We start from the raw sequence: 24,856 nt of genomic DNA, 5'->3' as shown, positions 1-24,856 counted from the left end.
TATCCAACGGAATTGGTTCCTGTATATTTTGTGCCCACTTTATCATACAATCTTTAACCAATTCCGTTTCCAAGTCCAATTCAATTAAAACATTATATATCCTCTTTATATGTGCACAATTTAAATCTCTAATTTGTTTTACTAAATTTTCATCTGTAATTGTGATGCCAACCTTCTGATCCAACTTCCACCTAGCTTTCAGTTGGGTATATTGAAACCAAGAGTAACTTATGTTTCCTTGTCTTAACTCATCTAATGATTTAAGTTGCCAATTATTCTCTTCCAGTCTGCTCTTGAAGGAGCAAAAGTGTAGGGAAAGAAAAATCAATGTTCTTCCCTTTTATTACGGAATATGTTCTTTCATTTTATATATAATAGGTGTGATTTTACGTATTTTGAATATTTCTTTTTGTTAAAAAAAATTGGAGTCATGTAATTAATCTTTACAAAGGGACGTGGTGGCTCAGTGAGTTAGAACGCTGAGCTTGTCAATCTGAAGGTCGGCAGTTTGGCGGGTCGAATCCTGAGTGCCGCGTAACAGAGTGAGCGCCTGTTACCCGTCCCAGCTTCTGCCAACCTAGCAGTTCGAAAGCACGTAAAAATGCAAGTAGAAAAAATAGGGACCACTACGGTGGGAAGGTAACAGCGTTCCGTGTGCCTTTGGCGTCTAGTCATGCCGGCCACATGCCCACGGAGACGTCCTCGGACAAGCGCTGGCTCTTCGGCTTTGAAACGGAGATGAGCACCGGCCCCTAGAGTTGGAAACGACTAGCACGCATGTGTGGGGGAACCTTTACCTTTACCTAATGAATCTTTGAAATTGATTGATTGACTGATTGATTAGCTTTTTATCCTGCCTTTATTATTATTTTTGTAAGTAACTCAAAGTGGAAAACATGCATGGTACCTTTTCTTCCTATTTTCCCCACGGCAGCCATTTGAGGTGGGTTGGACTAAGAAAGAGTGGCTGGCCCAAAGTCACCCAGTCAAGTTCTCATGCTTAAAGTGGGGCTAGAACTCAGGCTCCTGGTTTTTGGTCAGCACGTTAACCACTACAAAGCTGAAATAGTCTGAGATCATATTCATGGCTGATTTTATTTGTATGGTATATATTTCCAAGAAAATAGACTATACTTACAATATGGTACAGAAAAATAATTTACTGTATATAAAACATTTCATTACCGCAATTACCATTTATTTAAAATATATCAAAAATTTAATATAACATACCATTAAATCAAGAATATGAATGCCAGTATTCATTATTTTATTAATAGCAGTATTCTATCGGTAATATAATACTAACATTCTATTTACAATTAAAAAATTGTTCAATAATTCCCATTAAGGGACCTCACAAGGCCATTGTGACTTGTAATAGGATGTAAATATTAACATTCTATTTACAATAAAAAAGATTGTTCAGTAATTCTCATTAAGGGGCCTAACGAGACGATTGGGACTTTGGGCCAGTCACTCTTTCTTTCTCTCAGCCCAACCCAACTCACAGGGTTGTTGTGGGGAAAATAGGAGGAGGAAATTGTGTTGAATGTGTTCTCTGCCTTGAGTTATTTGTAAAAATAATAAAGGCAGGATGCAAATGAATAAAAAATAAAATCTTTGCCCAACTATACGTGATCAAAAATAAAAAAGGAACGGAGCAAAACAGTCAGAAGATACTTCAAATTCCTCACCCTCAGTCACAGGAGGGATCGTCTTCCTCATCTGGGTACATGACCTAAGTTAATACAGTAGGTCATTGCTATCTTTATGGCAACCCTCCTGCCTGTCTCTAGAAAAAGACTCTTGGCCCTAGATCAGGGGTAGGCAACCTTGGCTCTTTTATGACTCGTGGACTTCAACTCCCAGAATTCCTGAGCCAGCCATGCTGAGGGGAAAGGGAGAGGTTTCCATGCTGAGCCATGCTGGCTCAGGAATTCTGGGAGTTGAAGTCCACGAGTCATAAAAGAGCCAAGGTTGCCTACCCCTGCCCTAGACAATGGCGCGAAGCAAATGGAAATGACCAAGCTCCGATAGCAAATGCAGAGATAGTAAGTAAGTTCTTGGTTTTGTAGTTGTTTTTTTTTAAAGCTACCTCTTTTTGTACATTGTAAGAAATAAACACCCACTTGATAATGTTTGGAAATTTAAGACACTTTGGGGTAGTGATGCTCTCAGCAGTTCTCACCATTTGCAGCATATTTTACTTTCAGAAGACCCATTTGATGTCCTGCGGGGGATAGTGATGTTTTGCATTTTTTTATTTTATTTTATTTTAATTCCATTTATATCCTGCCCTTCTCCGAAGACTCAGGCCGGCTTACAAGCTTAGCAGTAGCCTTCATTCTATGTATATGCCTGCTTATTAGGGCTTTCGCCCCCCCCCCCCCCAAGCGGCATTATTACAAAGTCAGCTTAATTGCCCCCAACAATCTGGGTCCTCATTTTACCTACCTCGGAAGGATGGAAGACTGAGTCAACCTTGAGCCTGGTGGGATGCGAACCTGCACTAATTGCAGGCAGCTGGGGTTACTTAAGGAGGCATTAGCCCACTGCTCCACCAAGGCATTCACAATCTGAATGTGGCAAATGGTTTGTTTTTCCCCCTTCCCTTCCCCTCCCCCCCTTCTGTAGGGCTTGTCCTTTATTTGTTGCCATTGCCAGTCTCAAACTCAGAGTGCCTATTTGAACCAATTGCTACGGGATGTGATTCGTCAGTATTTGGGGCGCTTTCTTCTTCAGTCATCTCGAGCAGGACATCACCCCATCTTGCTGGCATTGTGCAGTTTGGCTGCCACCCCAGAAGCCACACATCTACACAAGACTTCTGTCCAAGTCATCAGGTAGTGTCCAGAAAATAAAAATCAACTGTTGGTATTTAATTTTTTTTAATAGCTAAATTGGTGGAGAAAAAGCTTTGGTGTCTTTTACTTTGAAAGCAATACAAGCATGATATTGTTGGTGTGTGTGTGTGTGTGTGTGTGTGTGTGTGTGTGTGTGTGTGTGTGTGTGTAAATGATCAGAACTTTTTAGCTGAAAAATAACTGGATGGGTTTAGTTCCATCAGAACGCACTGCGTATATGTAAACCTTACTTGGGTGAAAATATAACCGAAGAATATACAAACACGTTAATTCTCATTACTTATCCTAATGAATGGTAGAGAGACTGATCACTTTTTATTTCCTTCCAGTGAAAATTATCTGCAGTTCAAAGGTAATGCCCCTCCTTCTCGCCTAGGATCAGTTTTGGCTTTCACTCTTGAAGCACTGCAAAGGACCAAAAACATTGAAATATGTGATGTTGAGATATTGCTGCCTTCTGTGTTAAAGTGCCTCCTATTGGTTAATGAGCCCCAAGGTAAGCTTGGTAGCTTCCTTTGTTGTCTATGTATGGTGCATTAGAATATCAGAAAGTATAAGAAACAGGTCACAGACTTCAATTGTACAAGGATAATGTATACTGATGGTTGTGAATATAAAGAAGATTTTCCAATCTGACAATAGACTTGGGAGCTTGCATGCAAGCCAGTGGTCTTACATCTGTAGTAGGTAGTTAATGTCTTGAATTAGCCACTGGCATCGTTTGATCATCACTATAATGAGACCTAAATTGATAAAGATTCTGGCATTTATTTCTTAAATCCCAAATGCTTAATTTACAACCCTTGATACAGAATTAACTTGAGGAGAAACAGGTTTTGCACTGACACAATGAAAAGCTTTCTAGCTATGTAAGAGATATGCAAGGACAAATAGGACAACCACCTATTGGGTTGCTGTGTTGATTAGTGACAGCTAACTGGCACTCGAGGAGGCACAAGTAGTCCTCCCTTAATGACCATTTGAAGTTGTAATAGGAATAAACGAACGGAAGTTATAACTGGTCCTTGACGTTACAGTGTGGTCAGATGATCACGAATTGGGCACTTGTCAGCGGGACCACATTTACAACCACGGTGTGCATTTCAGTTCCCCCCACCTGCTTAACTCCCCTCCATATCTGCTTTTGGCCATCTGTGGCCACTTACCCTTGCCACTCCTGGCTGACATTCGCTGTCTTCCTCCTGCATGAGCCCAGGATTTATGCAGGAGGGGGCTCACTGGCCCGGCTAGGGAGGAAGAAGGGAAACTAGCATTTTCCACAGGCAGAAGAAATGTGAGGTCTTCTCCTAACAGTGCCATGGTCCCTGTCTAACAACTGGGACTATCGGAATTGGTGTCACTAAGCAGCAGAGTCATGTGATATTTTGTCTAACAAACACTTTGCTTAGTGACAGAAATTCCTGTCCTAATTTAGGATTGTTATGCGAGGACTACCTGTACGACTAATTTTCCTCCACAAGCAAGTTTCACATCTGTGAAATTTATCTTGAGCTCAAACCGGATGTCATGTAGAACCTCCTGTTCCAAACTTTCAGTTCATGAGGATTGGCTGCTTTGCCTGGAACTGCTTCTTATGCAGAAAAGAAAAAAAGGACCTCATTGAATAAAATGCTCTTTAGAACAGCTTTTAACAGAATACTACTTGTTGTTAGTTGTGAAGTCGTGTCCTACCCATCGCGACCCTGTGGACAACGTTCCTCCAAGTCTTCCTGTCCTCTCCCATCTTCTGGAGTCCATTTAAGCTCACGCCTACTGCTTCAGTGACTCCATCCAGCCACCTCATTCTCTGTCGTCCCCTTCTTCTATTGCCCTCAATCTTTCCCAGCATTAGGCTCTTCTCCAGTGAGTCCTTCCTTCTCATTAGGTGGCCAGAGAATTTGAGTTTCAACTTCAGGATCTGGCCTTCTAAAGAGCAGTCAGGGTTGATCTCTAGGACTGACCGGTTTGATCGCCTTGCTGCCCAAAGTACTTGCAGGAGTCTTCTCCAGGACCATAGTTCAAAGGCCTCAATTCTTTGGCACTCAGCCTTTCTTATGGTCCAACTTTCACAGCCATACATTGCAACTGGGAAAACCACGGCCTTGACTATATGCATTTTTGTTGGCAGGGTAACATCTCTGCTTTTTAGTATGCTGTCTAGATTTGCCATAGCTTTCCACCCTAGAATACAGGAGGCCATAAAGTTGGGGTAGCAGCACTTCAGCCACTGTTGAATCCAGACCCTGAATTAAGTTGCTAATCAAGATTCCCTCTAGAAAGAGAATTGTTTGGTCTGGTGGTTGCAATGATTTAATTGTCATGCTTCTGAAATATTCACATTATATTAGTGGTAACAACTCTTGAGTTAAAGAGTATTTTTAAAATTCAAAATACTTTAGTTTACCATTTTAACTATTTAGTTTATTGGGTAAAACAAAGGTGAGAGATAATGGTTTGTCTAAGGTTAATATGGCACAGTGGTTAAACTGCAGTATTGCAGGCAAACTCTGCCCATAGTCTCAAGTTCAATCTTGATGGGGCTCAAGGTTGTCTTCAGCCTTCCATTCTTCCGAGGTCAGTAAAATGAAGACCCAGATTCTTGGGGGAAATATGCAAGTAATGCTGACATTTTAAACCGCTCAGAGAGTGCTGTAAAGTATTATGGGATGGTATATACGCCTAAATGCTATTGCTATTGCTAATATGCACACATGAGAAAGATGAGGCCTGAACAGACCTTCTAAGCTGACACATTTAGCAGGTGCCCTTTCAAGATTCTATGGAGCAAAATTAAGAGAATTATGTCTCGAAGGAGCTGGACTTTCTCTATAGTTCCATGGGCCTTAAAAGATTACTATATAAACTTGGTCTCCAGGTGTTTAGTGGCCATTTATTCCATTACCTCATCAGGCACCTTCCCTTTAAACCTTTTACATGTGTTAGGCTTGAGTCGCTCAGAATCATAGTGCCAAAACCAGTCCCTTCTCCAGCCCCAATCATTCCATAAACTTCCTAGAGCTCTTTTTGATGTAGCTATTCAGAGGCTCAGTGCAATTTGTCTCTTGCAGTTAAAAAACTCTCTGCGGAGATACTGCAGTACTTGGTAGAAGGCTGCCAAGCAAGGCCAGGAGGTGAGCTTGCCGCCCAGCTGATTTCTGTGTTTAGGTAAGTAGAATGCTAGCCAATTGGCACCCAAGTGATTGCAAGCGTTCGACAGAAAACATGTTCTTTTAAGCAACTAATTATCCCTAACATAATTTGATGTGGATTGTTTATATATTTTCATTCTTGGCAAGATGGTTTATTGTGTGTGGATTGGCCAACAAATCAGGAAGCACACGAACGTCCCACTCCCTGTAGATGTTCAGTACTAGGGCGAAGATTGTCACAGTTGCAGTCATGAAAACAAAGGAGTTTTGGTGTATGTTGAAGCTTCGTCTTTAAGCAGAATTATATGCTGCCGTGTGAAATCCTACCGTGCAATTCCTCCAACACTGCTCTCTCACTGACAAATATTCTTGGGTCATCTGCAGATTTATTATAATAATAAATATGTAAAGTCTTTTTAGGCTGGGAGTTTTGAAGGTGGTAAAGAGAACTGGTATGGTGGTCTTCGGCTATGAACCCATAAGTCCCATTGTCAAGCAAGGCTGTTTTTAAGTGAAATTTCATCTCATTTTTTTGATCATTTTTGCCAAAGTTGTTTAGCAAATCACTGCAGTTGTTAAGTGAATCCTGTGGCCATTAAGCACAGGGATCCCCATTTGTAACCTTCCAGCCAGCTTCCAACAAGCAAAGTCAAATTTGGAAAGCCAAATTTGACTTTGCTTGTTGGAAGCTGGCTGGAAGGTTACAAATGGGGATCCCGTGACCCTGGGACGGTGCCTGTTGTCAAGCACCCACATTTTAATCACATGACTGTAGAGATGCTACAACAGTCGTGTAAAAATTAGCGATAAGTCACATTTTTCAGTGCCATTGTAACTTCAAAGAGTCACTAAATGAATGGTTGTAAGTCAAGGAACGAAACTTAAGATTATTTTGCTTCACAGTTAATAGCTTGAGGTCTCCCTGACTTTTCGAGACCCTACAGGTAATGGAGGAGCGTGAAATTTATGAGATCAAATTTTGTGTAGCATGGGAATAAATGTTACTGTTTCCTAGTACATGTTATCCTTGTCAAATTTTGTACTTTCCAGGTATTTTGGATTTACACTCTCGTGATGCCTTAAATATCAGTGAAATAGCCACACAGTAGAGGTATCTAGAGTGCTTTGGTACTGAAACATTTCAAAGTCAGAAAGCATTGTTCAGACTTCACCGTAAATGTTTCAGTATTGTCTGTCCGTATTGCAAATGTCTCAAGCTCAAAACTTTCAAGATCAGAAGACAGTTGATATGGTTGGGACAGTGTTGGAATGCTGTCAACAAAGTTGGATCAGCTGTTTCCAATTTAAAATTAAAATTGAAAGCTAGTTTGACATACTGATTAAGGTGTTGTCTCCATCTGGAGACTTTGGACTATTTACCCTCTTTACCCAATTCTCACATCTTTCCCTATATGGAGAAAATAGGAGGAGAGAGTATAATGTTTGAAGTATTTAAAATAAATAAAAACTAAATAACATGTTTTAATGTTTTAAAATGGAATAGCTTAAATGTTTTAAATTCCAAACACCTTATATACATCATTCCCATGGTGTGGTTGATTTTTTTCTATAGTCCTAGGATGGCCATCTAAAGGATTCTTCCATCCATTTACTGTCATCTTCAGGCAAAGCCATTGCTGCATCTCAGCCAGGTTATCCTCAGGGGATGATCCAAAAAATGAAGATGGATTGATTACACAATTGTGGCCACCATCTTGATTTTTTAGATCATCCCCTACAGATACCCCTGACCTCAGCCATTTTATTGTTTTTCCTTCATCTGTCTACATACTACTAAAACACTCGTTCAAATAACCATTAAGTGGGCAAAATGATGCGTGTTGGGGCAACAGTTTTGAACCAAGATACTTCAGTTGGGCTAGCTTACAGAATGTGTCCAAAATCTGGGCCCCACAACTCCCAATGGAATTGAAATTTGGCAAATTGTGTAGAAAACATTTTGTAGGATAAAAAATTTCATGAAGTAATTTATGACATCATACAAAATCTCCTATAACATTTCCTGTGCTAATGTTTGTGTTGTACAGTTCAACATGGGCTTTTCTTCAAAGCAGATACAGCTCCGAATATCTCGCTGAATTTTTTAAGAACTTTCCAGGTATATTACAAGCTCTGCCTTTGTTGAAGGCATTGAGAAATATGGGAAGGAAATATCTCTGAAGCTATGACCCCAGGGGTCGCTGGTTGTCCAGTTGTGAGGGGGAAAAAAAATTGTCTCAGACTTCTTTAGATTCACCTTCTTGCCACTGCAAGGCAAATTTTACCAATCTGCTAAATTTAAAAATGTCATGGGCTTGCCACATTTATGTCATAGTAAATTAGTTCCCTACATTTGGACACCACACTTCATTACCCCAGGACCAGATTACTGAAATGCAACATCTTGAACAGTTTTGCTGAACTGCCTATATGTTTGCTTTTATTGCAAAAATGTGTATGCCTCCTGGCTTGCCAGACTTTTTATTTAGCTGCAAATACTTGACCTAACAATGTTGACGGTGGTCCATGAACAAATTCTCTGTGCCTGCTTCAGAATCCATTCCATGTTAAATATTCTTTTTCAGGCAGCTTCTGAAACACTGAGTACTCTGAGAAGCAATATTTAGATTTCTAAGAAGTATTGTTCTGTCAGAAACACCTTCAATTGTAACAGGTAGAGAAGAAATTAATAGCAAGTACGGATTGCTGGTAAAATCACTCTTCTGTTCTGAATAAAAGGGCAGATCTGATCGTTTAAACTTGGATTACTCATTTTTGTACTGCTGAATAGAACTGCATTTCTTCTGTACTTCTTCCTCATTGTACAATGTTTTTTTTTCCCTTTCTGGTTCTTGGCTGCGCACTCCCAGATCTGCTCCAGGAGATTCCCCAAAAATCCAGAGCTGTAGATTGAAAACATAAATGCTTCAAACTGCTATACAGCATGGTTGAATAATTGACACCCGCAAACACCTTTAGTGAGTTAGAGGCACATTGACAGGGATCAAAAACAAAGGGCGGGTTTAGCTTCTGAGCTTCTGTGGAGGGACTACCCTACCAAAAATCTCTAACTAACTTCAAAAATGAATTCAGATTAGCCCAAACTAGAAAGATTTTGTCTTGTCTAAGTGCTAAGGGTTTTAATCCTGTTTTAGGCATACAGATAGTCTTTGACTTGCAGCCATTTGTTTAAAGATAGTTAGAGTTACAATATGCTGAAAGAAGTGACTTTATGACCTGTTCTTGAAGTTGCGACCATTGCACCACACAACTGCAGTCATACAGTTGCAACTTGGGCACTTATTTATTTAGAAGAATTGTGGCTGTCCACTCACTCTCAGTGATTCTGGGCAACTTACAAACAATAAAAACCCAATATAAAAGAATAAAAAACAATAACCCCTGGCAACAACACACAATCAAAGGAGCTACTTGATGGGTTCCATCCAACTGTGGCAACTGGCTCACCTTTACGACGGTTGCTGTGTCCTGTGGTCATGTGATCACAATTTGTGATCTTCCCAGTTAATTTCCGACAAGCAGTGTCAAGGTGGAACACTGGATTCATTTAATGCACATGTGATTCACTTAATGACCAAATGGCTATAAAATTGAACACTTGACGACCCACCTATATGCTACATTGCTGAGGGACTAAAATCCCAGTAGCAATTGTGGTGGTAAGTTAAGGGATATCTGTAGAAGCCAAAAGTATGATCTTGGACTAGTCACTTTCTGTCTGTCACTTTCTGTCAGCTCTAGGTAAAAGGCGGCAAAATTTCCAAAAAAGGAAACTGCATTGATTTGTCCATCAATCAATGCCTGGGATCAGTCCTGATTCATAAGCAAAAAAGAAGGGCATACAATCAAGTGAACAGATAAAAAGGCTACTGCTTCTTTTCATGATTCATATAGAATACACTTAAAGAATACAGACAGCTTTAATTTAGATTTGCTAAATAATTGAAGGCGGGCCGATAAAATGGCTATTAAAATAAGAATACAGTGTTTTGGATTGGGAATTCCATTAAACATGACAGAGCTTTAATAACAATTGGTACTGAAAGAAGTGCTTAGCGTTACTTTTGGAAATGAGGGACCTAAGGATTAAGAAGGGCATGTTTACACAACTCTAAACAGGATTTAGTCCTTCATTGGGATGGCTCTTGAGGATACAAGCTGGATTTTTGATAATGGCCTCAGAATTGTATAACGAAGGGACTTTTCCATCCCTGTTCTAAATTGCGATTAGGGCAAATTATGATTTCGTGTATTGTTGAATTTCTGGACATGCTTTCAATTATGTGTGTAATATACACATTTTATATATTATAAATTATACATATATATTTATACTATAATTATAAATTATATATTTGTATGTGTATGACCATGTGTACACACTCACAGCTGTGTGCATTTGTTACTTTCCTTCTACCTCCAGATAGGATCCATTTAGATACTTCCTAGACTGTTTTTCAAATAAAAGCAAGCGTTTCTTAGTCTGAGCCTGTTTTCTGAAAAGAAAAAAGGCATCTTTGTGATAAATACCCTTCTTTCCGCCTACAGGCAGTTTATTCAAGATTACACTACTGTGTATGATAATCAGGTTTATAGCATCTTGGAAACAGTAGCGGTTCTGGACCAGTCTCTGGTGATCCATCTGATTCCGGCTATGACTGAGGCCTTGAGGAATTCAGAGTACAAACAAGGCCTTGGCAGAAACACCTTGCAAAGGTACGTTTGGGGATTACTGTTGCTTTAGAGCAACAAAGAGATGTTCACTCATCCTTTATAAAAGCTGTGTTTGAAGGATGGTGCATATTTCTTTCAGGCAGGAGTTGTCCACAGTTCTTTCCATTTAGTTCTTTCATATATATCAGGGGTCTTCAAACTTGGCCCTTTTATGTCTTGTGGACGAATTCCTCAGCCAGCGTGACTGAGGAATTCTGGGAGTTGAAGTCCACAAGTCATAAAAGGGCCAAGTTTGAAGACCCCTGCCCTACAGTTTTCATATTGACACATAGCTGTTTTTGGGTGCTCTTTAAAGAGAAAAGTGGGGAAAGAATATTTTAATTAAATGAATTGAAAATAAATATTTTATAAGTTGGATGGCTGTCACTTTATAAGAACAAAAGACTTCTTTGGGGTTGGAGACCACTCTTCCCAGTGATGATTAGAGAATGTAAATCTAGAAAGAGAGACTTGTACTCTTTGTTTTAAAAAGGAAATTCTCTCATAGCTGCTCACAATACTGAGTCTGACTTCTGAAGCAGAGCTTTTTGTCAAGCTAATGTTGCAATACAGCTCCTAGATCAAAATGCCTGCGAATTATAGTGGTGTTTAAACTAGAACATCTGTTAATGTAGTGACATTAACAGTAAGGGAGGAGGTTGATCGAAATAACGCTTAAAGTTGTCATGCTCTCAAGCTGTTGCTTCAGTAACTAAAAAAAATATCTAAAATAATAATAATAGTAATAATTTCATGACAGTACAAAATTATAGAAAAAAATACTGTCAATTTGCTTGCAATAGCAAAAGAATGATATGACTGATTCTTAAGCTCTGTGATATTAGTTTTAATTAAAATGTTGTATCTTTTGTTTGTTTGCTATCCTTAACAGAGAAGCCTACAAAAGACTTTTATCTCACCTCACAGAAGCTGGACACATGGAGATACTGAAACTGGAAAATGAGTCCTATTAGCAGCATGTTGGTTGGTTTTTGTGTGTGTAGAATACTGGTTCTTTATGCAGACAACACATTTCCTGTGTATAGGTACATAATGTTTCTGCACATTTTAAAAATACATAGGCAGGTTTGATTTAATATTTTAATGCTTCGAGCAAAGTATGAAAAGTATCCTGAATGTTTTTTGTTTGACATGAACATTCCGTGCTATTACAACCTGTCAGAACTATTAGAAGGCTATGCCAAGAATAAAAAAATGGTTATATTGGCTGGGATCCTCTTTCTTTAAAAGAAGCTGGAAATACAATCTTCAGCAGTACGTTTTTTCCTGGTCCAGTAAGTCAGCATTCTTTTCCTGTCACGTCTTTCAGTTTGACATCCTGAATGTTTTGCATGCCAACACTTCACATGAGCAAGGCCAGGATGAGGTGAAGAAATTTGAGCACCTTATGTTAACAGAAGATCTTGTGTATGCATTGCGCGGAATTGTAAGAGCTGTCCTAGCATTGCCCCTGTTTTAAAATCTGTAAATGTGTATGCCAGAAGTCAACCTCTAACCTGTTCTGCGTTATCCTTATACTAGTTTGAGTTGTGTTCCTATTCTTGAATACCAAAGAACTGATTCAATAATAAAAACTGCTCACCAGGTCACTGTATTGCTGTATGGATGCTCGCTCAATAAATTATGCAATTGCCATATCTGGCAAGTAGACCCTTCATTTGTAATAGGCTGCTATATTGACTCAGTGGCAAAACTGGTGAAATGAAACTTTTCAGTTAATAACCAGAGACTCTCTTTTGTGTCCATCAATTATTGTCACAAAAACTTTCTATTGTTATGGTTTTATTATGTAAAGATAGCAGATTATCTCTTCCCTAACTCAACTGTTATTACATCAGGAACTACAGTGACTAAAAGCTTCTTTTAGGCTACTTAATAGTGTGGAGTCAAAATGTTCTTTTCATTTATGAAAGAGATTTACTGAACTTATATTGTAGTCTCTTGTAAGCAACTACACCTTGGAGGAGTTTAATTCAGTTCAAAAGACCTTCATTTCTAAAAGCCTTTCTTAAAAACCCTCTTCAGGTGAGAGGCTTTCAAAATCTGAGTCTTTACCATTTAGTAGAGACGCGAAACAGAAATCTGCCTTTTGCATTAGGTTTTTGAATGTGAAGCCTTTGATTTGTAGGAAAATAGAAGTTACATTATAACAGCTTGTTTAACCAGCCTTTTATTTGAAGTGTAATTAATACTTAGCTGAGATATTTAAAGAATTTTATGAGTCTCAATTCATGAAAAATTACTCTTGAATGACTAGTCAGTTGAAAGATTTATTAACACATCTTTTTAACATTGTATTATACAATCACTGAAGTGATTATTTGCCTGTGGATTCAGGGAACAGATACATCTAACTATTGCAGAGAAGCTTTATAAATCTGTGTGGGCTGATTGTGTTGAGAAGTAATGGAGAAAATTTGAACAATTGCATGGTTCACATGACATGGCAAAATATAAATGGCAATAATATACGGAAATATATAAAATGTTAAAATTTAATTGGGTACATAAAAAGTCCCAAGTGTTTTATGTTTATTTTATTATTCTGTTTTAAATAACTGCTTTTATGACAAATTCCTTTATAAAGTTTTGAACCACAATATTAATTCACTTATTTCCAAGGAGATGAATTTAGTTTTCGGTAGAAGTGTCTAATTCTGATTTAAGTTCTGCTTATTGAGTGAAGGTTTAATTATTGAATTCTGTGTGACCATTCTAAGGCTTATTAGATTGTAAACTACGGTATAGTAAATCTTTTTATCATAATGTTTTGTTATTATTCATGTAAGGTGATATATGCATTGGTGGTAAATCATGGTCAAGAAGTCCTGAGCAGAGGATAATGTGCAGTTAGAAAGGAGTCATCTAAATATTCAAGAAGGACATGAATGTTTCATTTTCTTTATCTGCTTCCTTTACAACCATGAAGTCTTTGCCCACACTCAAGTTATACAGAATGATCATCCTTGCTCTTTCTTTTTATATTTAGGTAGAGTGTGAAAATGTAAGTGATTAAGACTGGGTTTTAGAGAAACAGCTTAAGATTAATATACTCTAGCAAGTCCCAAAATGAATTTTGGGTTCAGACAAATTATGCAACAGATGCAAACCTGACCTTTAAGTCCTATTCAATTTATACATATAGATCGGCAGTTTGGTCTAATGGTTAAGGCTAAAAACCAGGAGACTGAATTCTAATCTTGCCTTAGGCATGAAAGCCAACTGGGTGACTTTGGGCCAATCATTCTCAGCTCAACCACCTCACAGAGTTGTGGGGAAAATAGAGGGACAAAGGAGTATTGTGTACACTCACTATCTTCAATTTATACATTATAAAGGCAGGATAAAATAAATAAGGTGCTTTAAAATGGGCTTATTACTAGCGAAATGTGTACTTCCTAAACTTTGTAGAAGGCTCAGGGTTACATGATAGTCTCAGATTTTTCTGCAAAGGTAAATGCTTCTACCTATTTGGTAGAATCCTCCCCATGGAAATGCCATTTTCCCTTTCAGTAGTCAGGATGCAGATCGAAAGCAAGTTTTAGAATTGTTGCTGTGAAGGTTTTGAGGATTCAGTCCATTAAAAGTTTTCATTTCTCATTTGGATTTTATGTATTACCATTGTAGCGCTTCATTTGTATGTTATGTATTACAGCGGGCATTTGAATGATAGAACGTGTCTTTTTCTCTCCTTAGCATTTTGTATGCTTTTTGTTAAGGCTATGTATTTCAATGTACTTCTAATTCCCCTGCAAATTGAAAGAATCCAGCTACCAATATGATCCACTTTCATTTTAGCAATGCAGAAGAAAACATTCAGTACGCACATAAATAGCCCAGTTTCTTAACCATCAAACGATTTTCTATGATATTGCATAAATTGTTGAAAATTCATACTAATTGCCATCATTTACAATTATAGGCAAGTCCATTTTGTCAAATCCTGTATTTTTTTATTGTTGTAAAGATGAAGATTGTGTCTTAAATTACTTGAGAGTTTTATTTCACATAAGTGATGAGGCATTTTGCCTTATTACAAAAGCTTCTGAGATCCAGGGGGTGAAAGATGTACCTTCATCGTGGAAAGAAGCATTTTTAAAAAATCTAAATGGTGTTTATGAAGTTTTTCTTCCCTAGCAGGTTATTCCAGGTACAACATGCTCACCTAAATGGAACAGTTCAGCAAGAAAACAGATGTGTATGCTGTACTCATATTTTTATTAATAATTTCTTAGCTAAATAAACGGGTGTCTAAAGAAAGATAGATATGCCAAAATTAACTGTGACAGGCATGAAAATGGTTAGGAAGCAAACAGCTTCAGGCGTTCCATGTGCTCATCAGATCTCTGTACCAAGGGCATTTGACAATGTTTGATAATGGAGTTTTACTTTCCTTGTGTGCCTTGCACAGAATTGTAGGTACAATTCCACAGAATGTGAGATTGCAGACTTCAATAAAAATGTATTACACCTTTGTTGTGTTTTGTTAAGCTGCACTGGAAAACCTATCAGTTTTCTCCCAGACTATTCTTTTTTCATAGCTAATTGATATGTGTAGTTGGTTTACTGATATTAACTTGGATGAAAGCTATCATTAATGTAGCTTCTTCCAGGTCAGCCACATTACCGTAGTTAAATTGCACTAATACTTTATTTTGGGGGTAGTAGCACTGCAAGCCACTTTCTTTCCCGTTCCATAAAAAAAGCAAGCATATTGAGACTCCAAAGATTCCCATAATAGCCTTGCAAATCTTAGCAGAAGACAGATGCTTTGTTAAAGACCCAGAAATTCAGAAATACTTTCTCATGGATTTTCATGTCATTCTTTGACAGAAAAGTGTCATATTTAGGCTTTGCTTAGAGCTGAATATTATTACTAATAGTAATGCCATCAAAGATGTAACTTTATAACTCCCATTTTCAATTGGCTTTTCCTTGATATGATATTGAATTTCTGACCAATACTGTACAGTAGTATATTTGATCAGGCCTTGATACTGTTAAAATTACAAGTGCAAAAGTCTAAGAATTGTCTTACAGGAGGATTACAGTTGTCTTGTACAGAGAAATTAAATATGACTGAATATTTGAGAGATTGTTAGATTCTAATACCTACAAGCTGCATGGAGGCCACTCAAAACTATACTGTGTTCATTAACCTACTGATCAAAGTGCTAGATTCTTGATGCCAAGTTTCTTAAGTACAATAAAGCCAAAGTTGGGAATCTGCTATAATCCAGGCTCCAGATCCTATAAATCTTTGCAAGACCAACGCTCAGGTAGTTTGTAGAACTGTAATCTAAGCTGTCTGGAAAGAATCATGCCAACATCTGGGACATTTTTATTTTTGCTCTTGGGTGAAATTGCATGTCAAGAGGGTCCCCTCTTGGACTGCCATCTACATCTCCAAGGTTAAGTGGCAGCTATGGCCAGAAAGATCTTTCTACTGATATGTCCTCCTCAACTATGACCAGAATGCCCGGACAATTGCAACATGCTACATATGAGAGTACCCTTGAAGACAATCTGTATAAACGCAGCAGGGTGAACTGTAATAGGTGTTTCACATTATCTCCACCTGACACGAAGTGTGCCTCTTGTGTAGAGGCACTCTTGGAACAACACACAACAGAGATACATGGGGTTCCCATCCTTCAAACATTCCGTACGTTTCTGAAGACCTAGTTTTCATCTGAGTTTATGGTGTTGGTGGAGCCCCTGGCAATGTCATTAATGTGGGTCTGTCTTTTTGGAGTCCAGGTTTGAAATTTGAAACAATACAGTAATTGTCAATAAAGATGTCAACTTTGTTAATGTCAGTAAAGATGCTTGAAAACTGCATATATATGCAAACAGCTGTGATTTCCTAAGTTGGTTTACTGCATAGAGAAATAGCACCTCTATGTGCTCCACTGCTCTGTTACAAACTCAAGTAGTTAATGGGGGAAATTATAGTTTATGAATATGAATATAAACAAAAGAAATGCAGTAAATACATTAAATAGTGAAAAATGTTATTTTTTTATTGTAGACTATGCACGTATGCCAGTGGTGTTGAATGGAGGCACATTTGTTTGAAATTCTTCATATATTGATTTGTTTTATAACTCAGCATATTCAAGCATGCAGGTTACAAATTTGTGGTGGGCACACAATTATCAATGTGGTATCTCTTTCAAATAAATTTCAAAGTATATAAGAAATTGGGCATGAAGTTATTAATGATAAAAACATCACTGTAGATACCCTGCATAATATTAAAACAAGTGTAAAATGGCAGTTTCCTATTTTTTTTTAAAGATTCAGGCATTCATTTTAGTTACTTTATTCATTGCATTTCTATACCTCCCCTCTCACCTAAGTGACTCTTGAATGAATCAAAAATTCATAATGCAGTAATATGAAATTATAATGCCTAAACAACTGGAAATATTGTGAGGCATGTATTATTTTTCAGAATGAGCTCAGGCTCATACGCTTGAGGATTATTTTTTTAAAAGGGGCGGGGGAAGAAATTACAGCCATGTTTTACTCTCTTCTTTTATGATCATCGTTGCTCCTTGAAGAGAACGTGTGTCACAGTTGTTTGAAGATCTAGGTTCACTCCCTAGTATCTTAAGGACTCCAATAGTGACAATTATTTTTCCGCTTGATACCCTGTGGAGCGTTGCTAGTCAAAAAACAGATATCTACTGGTAGATAAGACACTTGGATGTAAAGCTGGCTGCTGTGCTTCAAGATGGTGGAAGAAAAATTATCTGCCAAAGAAACTTGGGGAAGGGAAGAGTTCCATAGTCTGTTCCTGACTATGGAGAAATGTGAAAAAGTAATATGGCATTTCCCACCCCCAATCTCCATAAATTTACCAATTTTGATTTAGGTTTCAAGATTTCTTAGTTCCTGTGTTTTATTTATCCTTAAATCATTAATTGCTAATTATGACATTTGGTTTTCTTGAGACATGGAGAGCACCTATGGGCATGAGATTTCACATACCCCTTTGTGTTATATCAAATTATTGGTTTTGAAAAAATCTAATGGTATAATTTCCAAAGCTTGTGAAATGTTGGATGATAATTCTACATTTTCAGGTACAGGTTACCAAAGTTGCATATGATTAACAATTTGGAAGATTGCCAACTGCAAAATTGTAAATTAAGTTGGATTTCTTCATAGTCAGAAAGCACTGGACATTTTGTTTTCATTGCTTACTGCATTTCTTGGTGCACTTGTTTGGTCATAGCTTGTTTTTTGGCTGTAATGATATGTCAAACAATCGAAACCCATATAATATGTAACTGAGTAAGGAAAGCATTTTTGGTTATTAAAACCTTAAGAACTGGACCACAAAGCTCTAGTAACTACACAAAATAGCATCAAAAGCTGGAACAGATCAAATCTTAATTGTCCAGTCAGATGTATTTTGAATCTTTTTGGAGAAAACATAGAACATTACAGTGGTATGCAAAACTTCAAATAAAATTGAAATTCTGTTTTAAGTTGAATTTTTCCTCCCCAAATTTGAAATGAACACATTTTTTTAATTACCCTAAAAGCCTCTGGGCTCAAATAGCTTCCAGGATTGGTTGGTCTAGCTCATTTCAAACTTGAAGCAGATCCTCTCAAATTTGCATCAACTTAAATTCAACATCTTTGTACATTCCGTACAGTTTTTTTACTCCTTTAAAATTTACTCTGATAAGTTTGGTAGTATTGTTTCGTAAGCAAGCCTTTTAATTTTAAAAATTCATGGTGTTGTTTACATATTAGCTATTACAACTAAAAATGGTAAAATTAAACTTTTTCTCCAACATGTTAAAAAATTATGGTTTCCAGACATTACTTAGGAGACAACAACGCAAGTTAACATACAAGATCAAAGTAGCAGGTCGTATTCACACCTGCTTTATGAGACTTCTTTATAGTGCCACATGTCTGCCTTTTCCATAGGTAAACTATATCTATATGACTGTTCAGTTTTTAGCCCCTGTATGATCTGTGAGGCAAGTATGAGAAATAGCCAGTAAGTTACAAGCACCGTTACAAGTAGGTTGTTGACACAACAGTATATATTTTCAACATTTCTAATTCCAAGGACAAAACCTCAAGAAAAAACCTTCAAGAATTCAACAGTCCAAGCTCCTTGTAGCTTATTAGCCCACATTTTGAAAGGTAGAATTCTTTAAATTTACTTCATATACTTGTTTTGCAAGGCAGTGAAAATGACAAAAATGGAGGCAAGGGATTAAAGTGCAAAAAAAATGTTTTTCAGAATACTTGGAGAAAGATTCTTAATAAGCAAACATGGTCAAAGCCACTTGAAGACCAGAGACCGGTGTAATTCTGCCATCTTTTGTTGCTTTTTGGCTTCTACTGCACTTAATACAAGATTAGATTCCACAACCATTCAATTTTGTTGATGTAAAGACACAATCAGGATGAATGAAGTAGCTTGTTCTTTTGTGGCCAGCTTCCTTGTCTCACACATTGCCCATCTTATGATGAGGCACTTGCAAAGGCTGCAGGTTTGGGCATGTGGCATAAGGAGCTGGAAGAAAACAGGCTGCAATTCCATTTGAAGCAAAAGGAAGGGAAGGCCCATAGAAAACTTCTTTCCCTTCCTTACTAACATCCACCACCTGTGTAAGGAAAAATAGCAATAGCACTTAGACTTTATATAGACTTTACAGCACTCTCTAAATGGCTTACGGAGTCAACGTGTTGCCTCCAACAATCTGGGTCCTCATTTTACCAACCTGGGAAGGATGGAAGGCTGAGTCTACCTCGAGACAGTCAGGATCGAACTCCTGGCAGTGGGCAGAGTTAGCCTGCAATACTGCATTCTAACCACTGTGCCACCTGTGGTTAAGATTATGTCTATGCTATTTTATTCAAAGCAAACTACAAATTCTCATATAAGAAATACCAAAGGTGAGGTCCCATTCACGTTTCCTTTGGTTGTGGTGCTTTTGAGTCAGGGTTGACTCTTGGCTTCTGCCTGGACAAGTCTCTACAGTTTTCTTGGCCAGGTTTTCAGAAGTGGTTTGTCCATTGCCTCTTTCCTACGTCTGAGAGAGAGTGACTGGCCTAAGAACAGACAGTTGGCTTTGAGCCTAAATGGGGCAAGTACAAGTTTCTAACCCAGTGCCTTGAACACTATATCAGAATGGCTCTCTTTATCCACTGTGGACTACATAATTAAAATGAATATTGTACACTATCTAAACAAGAATATTGAATATAAAAAGCACCTAAAGCTAAGTGATATTCTAAAAATTCAAACATGCAGTGAAGCTGTAATATTCATGCCAACTTTTTTTATCAGAAATTCACCAAAAAAAACTCCTGGGTGATGATCTAAAGTTTCTGATTAAGTACACTTAATATAAAACTGTACATGGCTATACCATTACGCATCCCAGTTAAACATTTTCATAAAAATAATTAGTGAAAGGATCCAATAGTTTTCTTAAATGTTTTGTTTTCTTATTCCTTCCCAAAGCATCCCTCATCAGAACAATTTGAAAGCTCTCAAAAAGACAAGTTACCTGGATACATGCTGAGGGTTCATTTGTCCAAATTGAGTAGCCACCAACTAAATATATTCTGCCATTGTGTACAGCCACTCCAGATTCATTCTGGCCTGATAAGAGAAAAATAAACCATAAATTTTGTTAACATTATTAAATGTCAGAATGCCTGTACAGCACAATACCGCATACCTATTGCTGTTACAGTATGTTTCCAGTAACTCAAGTTATTTAACTTAATATGCACAAGAGGACTATAGGTTTTTCTGCAAATGCAATACATACTTGGCCTGCCAGCTGATTCTTTAAAAAGGTTACTTCTGGCAAAATGTTTTGCATGCAACTATGTGTCAACTCTACAACAAAACTGGCTGCAGCCATCTTGCTCGTTCTAGGTTGCCACATGAATGGGAGGGGGTGCAGAGTATCTTTGCTAGTCTAAACAATTCTGTGTCCCATGGGAACCAAGGTTATTCTATCGGTTATGTTAGAGGGTTGGGCATTTTGTTAGAAAGCCCGCCAAGCTATTCTATTGAGGAACATGGATGATTGCATAACATTGGGGTGGGGAAGTTTGACTTCGTAATAGTGTAACTCTTTGGAGGAAATTTTAGACTTGGTTTCACTTTTGTTCGTGCCAATATCAAATAAAAATGTTCTTTGAGGAAGCTTCTAGCCTCGGAGTTCTGATTTATTTGGTTCTATCTTGTTCTGTACCAGCCTATTACTAGCCCTGCAGAAAAGGCAGGGACAACCCCTTTACAAAACGGCAAGAGGCCGGAACTAAGCCTGCCAAATTTATTAACATAAAACAGAGCAAACAGAGCAAACAGAAACACGAACCATGAAACAGGAGCTATTCAAACGGTTGCCTTCAGCAAACCAGCCCTCCCACACATTCCCCTTTTAAACAGTTCAAGGCATGGCTTCTCTCTGCCTACTTCCGAGGTGCCCCATTGCCTTCCTCTGTTTACTCCTGATTGACTGCCTCCTGCGTCGGGCGTCCTTGAACAGGGCCAGCTGTGGGTCATCTTCATCCACGCTGTCAGGCTCACACAGCTGGGTCTGCGTCGTAACCAGATGGGAGGGGCCTGGCTGAGGGCTCTGCGGAGCCTCAGGGCTATCCTCTGGAGGCTCTCCAACACCCCCCTCCTCCTCCTCTGAATCGTCCGACCCAACTGCCGAACCCACAGGCTGACCCTGAATCACAACACTATCCCGCACCGCAGGGCCCTTCCCCCGGGTCTGCCGATCCGGATGCGGTCGGGAAGGAAATTGTTCATGAAAAGCGGACACCAAAGCAGGGGCATGAACAGCGGTCGCGTCCTCCCAGGTGAACTCCTCTGGTCCGTAGCCTTTCCATTCAATCAGGTACTGGAAGCGACCTTTCAGCCAACGGGAGTCCCTGATGCTGGCGACCTCGTACTCGGGGGTGCTGTCTCCATCACGAGGTCCTGATGGGGGAGGTTCCGCTCGGACAGGCCGGTTGCTCGGGGACCAACAGAGACCGATGAAAAACTGGGTGCACGCGCAGGGAACGTGGCAGAATTAAGCGATAGGCAACCGGATTGATGACAGCCTCGATTGGGAACGGTCCTAAATATCGGTGATCTAACTTTCTCACTGGCCGTGTTGACGGTAGGTTCCTGGTGGAAAACCAGACCTGATCTCCCACCGATAGTGGAGGCGTATCCCGCCTTGACCAATCAGCAAACCTTTTGTAATCGGCCTTGGCCTTCTCTAACTGATGTCGCACCAATCGATGGATTGCCTGTAACTCTGCCATGAAGTCGTTCGCTGCCGGCTCCGGTGAGTCCACGGGAGAAAGGGGGAAAAAACGGGAGTGATATCCCACATTGGCCAAGAACGGTGTCATCTGTGTGGAGGTATGCTGCGAATTGTTGAATGCAAACTCAGCTATGGCCAGATAGTCCACCCAATTGTTTTGCTGCAGATTGATGAAGCAGCGCAGATATTGTTCCAGAATACCAATGACCTTCTCGGTTCCCCCGTCAGTTTGAGGATGATGCACGGACGAGAGGCAAATCTTGATATCCAACGCATGCATCAACTCCTGCCAGAAGCTGTAAACTGGGCCCCCCTATCAGAGACGACTCTATCAGGGAGGCCGTGCAGCCGAAACACCTGCTGAATAAATATATGACTAGTGGCGCGGGCTGACGGTAAGCCGCGACAGGGGATGAAATGCGCCATCTTGGTCAGCATGTCCACCACCACATACACTGTCGTAAAACCAGAGGACGGGGGTAAATCCGTCAGAAAGTCCATGGACACAGCCACCCAGGGTCTTTTGGGTGTCGGCAAGGGCTGCAGTAATCCAGGCAGGGCCCCTGTCGCTGACTTGGCCTGCCTGCATGGGATGCAGGAAGTGACATAGGACTGGACGTCGTGTCAGACTCAGGGCCAACAGAAGGTACGGGAGACCAGGTTCAGGGTCTTGAACAGGCCAAAATGCCCCGCCGCCAGGTTATCGTGACACTGGCTGAGGATGAGTCCCCTGAGTGGCCCTTCTGCAACGTAGAACCGGTCACGATAATACAAGAGTCCATCTGTGACCGTCCAAGGAGAATCTGGCCCCACCTCCTCCTTCCGCTGAGCCACCCACACCTCCTGCTGCTGTGCCTCCCGGATCTGAGCCCATATATCAACCGGCTCCCGCACCGCAGCAAAAGACTCAACGGGGATCACTGTCCTGGGTAGAAGCTTGTCTTCCACTCGGGAATATTCGGGCTTCCTGGACAGAGCATCCGCTCTTTGATTGTGCCCGCTAGGTATGTACCAAACTCGGAAGTCGAACCTCGCAAAGATAAGAGACCACCGGACCTGGCGTTGGTTCAAATTCCGAGCGGTCTGCAGGCTTTCCAAATTTATGGTCCGTCCAGACCTCGATTTGATGCCGCGCTCCCTCCAGATGATGCCTCCAGGCCTCGAATGCCACTTTGATGGCCAGCAGCTCCTTCTCCCAGATTATATAATTGCGCTCCGAAGGGTTCAGTTTTCGTGAATGGTACGTGCAAGGGAAGAGGGTACCGCTGGGCGTCGTTGCCTGGAGTAACACCGCCCCAATGGCAATGTCGGAGGCGTCCGCCTCCACGACAAACAGCCGTTGAGGGTCAGGATGCTTCAAGATGGGCTCCTTCATGAAGGCTTCCTTCAAAGTCTGGAAAGCCCGTTGTTCTGGAGCGTTCCACTGAAACCGAGTCTTCTTCTGCAGGAGCCGGGTGAAAGGGGCTGTCAAGGCAGCAAACCCAGGGATGAAAGCTCGGTAATAGTTGGCAAACCCAAGAAGTTGCTGAACATCCTTCACGCGACGTGGGGGTTGCCAACTCTGCAAAGACTCAACCTTACTCGGCTCCATTGCGATGCCCTCAGGAGAAATGCGGTGACCCAGGAAATCGATGGTCACCCGGTAGAACTGGCACTTCTCCAACTTGGCAAACAGCCGATGTTCTCGGAGTCGCTGCAGGACCTGATGGAGATGTTGATGGTGCACCTCACGCGACGGGGAGTAGATCAGGATGTCGTCCAAGTAGATCACGACAAACTGATCCAACAAATCCCAGAAAATGTCGTTCATAAAATGCTGAAACACGGCGGGGGCGTTGGTCAGGCCAAACGGCATCACCGTGTACTCAAAATGTCCATAATGAGTACCAAACGCCGTCTTCCACTCATCACCCGGTCGAACCCTGACGAGGTTGTAAGCTCCACCCAGTTTCGTGAAGATCTTAGCCTCCCGGAGTCGGTCCAAGAGTTCGGGGATGAGGGGCAGCAGGTAACGATTGTGCACCATGATGGCGTTGAGTTTCCTATAATCGCAGCAAAGCCGCAATTCACCGGACTTCTTTTTAACAAAGAGCACGGGTGCAGACACTGGCGAGGACGAGGGCCGGATGAAACCGTGAGCCAAATTCTTCTCCAGAAAGTCCCGCAATGCAGCCAACCCGGGGTCCGACATGGAGTACAAACGCCCCACTGGGAGAGGCGCATCAGGGACTAAATCAATGGGGCAGTCATAGGGCCTGTGTGGGGGTAATTGATCCACCTCTATCTCGATGAACACATCAGCAAAGTTGGACAGTTCGGGAGGCAAGGAAACCCCTGGGGAACCCTCCACCTGGCCGGCACAGATATGGCGGGTGTGGTCCACGCAATGCAAGCTTGGGAAGGTGACCAAGTTCTGTGACCAATAGATCTGTGGATCATGCACCCGAAGCCACGCCAGTCCCAAGACTACGGGGAAATGCAGATCTGAGGTGATATAGAACTGGATGGCCTCCACATGGGAACTGATGGCCATACATAATGGTTGCATGGCGGCCGTAATTGGCCCAGACAGGAGCACTCGACCATCGATAGTCTCCACTAACATAGGCAGATCCACCAGGCACTGGGGAACAGCCCATTTGGCCACAAATGCTGAGTCCATAAAATTTGTGGTGGCCCCAGAGTCACTTAAGGCATGGACTGGAATCCCCTTTGGCTTGCCAGGAAGGATCAGACGTGCCTCCAATATCAGATGCCGTGGAGGTCC

General features: G+C 40.4%; 2 protein-coding genes across 2 annotated transcripts in view; one reads left to right on the top strand and one right to left on the bottom strand.

Annotated features, from left to right (window-relative positions):
* Positions 1–12,717, top strand: part of MMS22L (MMS22 like, DNA repair protein) — a gene marked incomplete at its 5' end in the record, with an annotated part of 78,284 nt that extends 65,567 nt beyond the window's left edge. Inside the window, 5 exons of the mRNA XM_081315321.1 lie at positions 2,638–2,846; positions 3,197–3,363; positions 5,936–6,032; positions 10,586–10,753; positions 11,643–12,717. Of these exons, the coding sequence (XP_081171447.1) occupies positions 2,638–2,846; positions 3,197–3,363; positions 5,936–6,032; positions 10,586–10,753; positions 11,643–11,724 (723 nt within the window). The 3' untranslated portion in view covers positions 11,725–12,717. The remainder of the gene's footprint in view (positions 1–2,637; positions 2,847–3,196; positions 3,364–5,935; positions 6,033–10,585; positions 10,754–11,642) is intronic.
* Positions 12,718–19,010: 6,293 nt separating this feature from the next.
* KLHL32 (kelch like family member 32) overlaps positions 19,011–24,856 on the bottom strand; it is a 91,256-nt gene continuing 85,410 nt past the window's right edge. The window contains exons 10-11 of the mRNA XM_081312792.1: positions 20,320–20,414; positions 19,011–19,410 (exon numbers count right to left, since the gene is read on the bottom strand). Coding sequence (XP_081168918.1) covers positions 19,252–19,410; positions 20,320–20,414 — 254 coding nt within the window. The 3' untranslated portion in view covers positions 19,011–19,251. The remainder of the gene's footprint in view (positions 19,411–20,319; positions 20,415–24,856) is intronic.

This window comes from Vipera berus, assembly GCF_964194415.1.
Source record: "Vipera berus genome assembly, chromosome: 1".
NCBI lineage: Eukaryota > Metazoa > Chordata > Lepidosauria > Squamata > Viperidae > Vipera > Vipera berus.
This window is presented reverse-complemented; position numbering and strand designations above follow the sequence as displayed.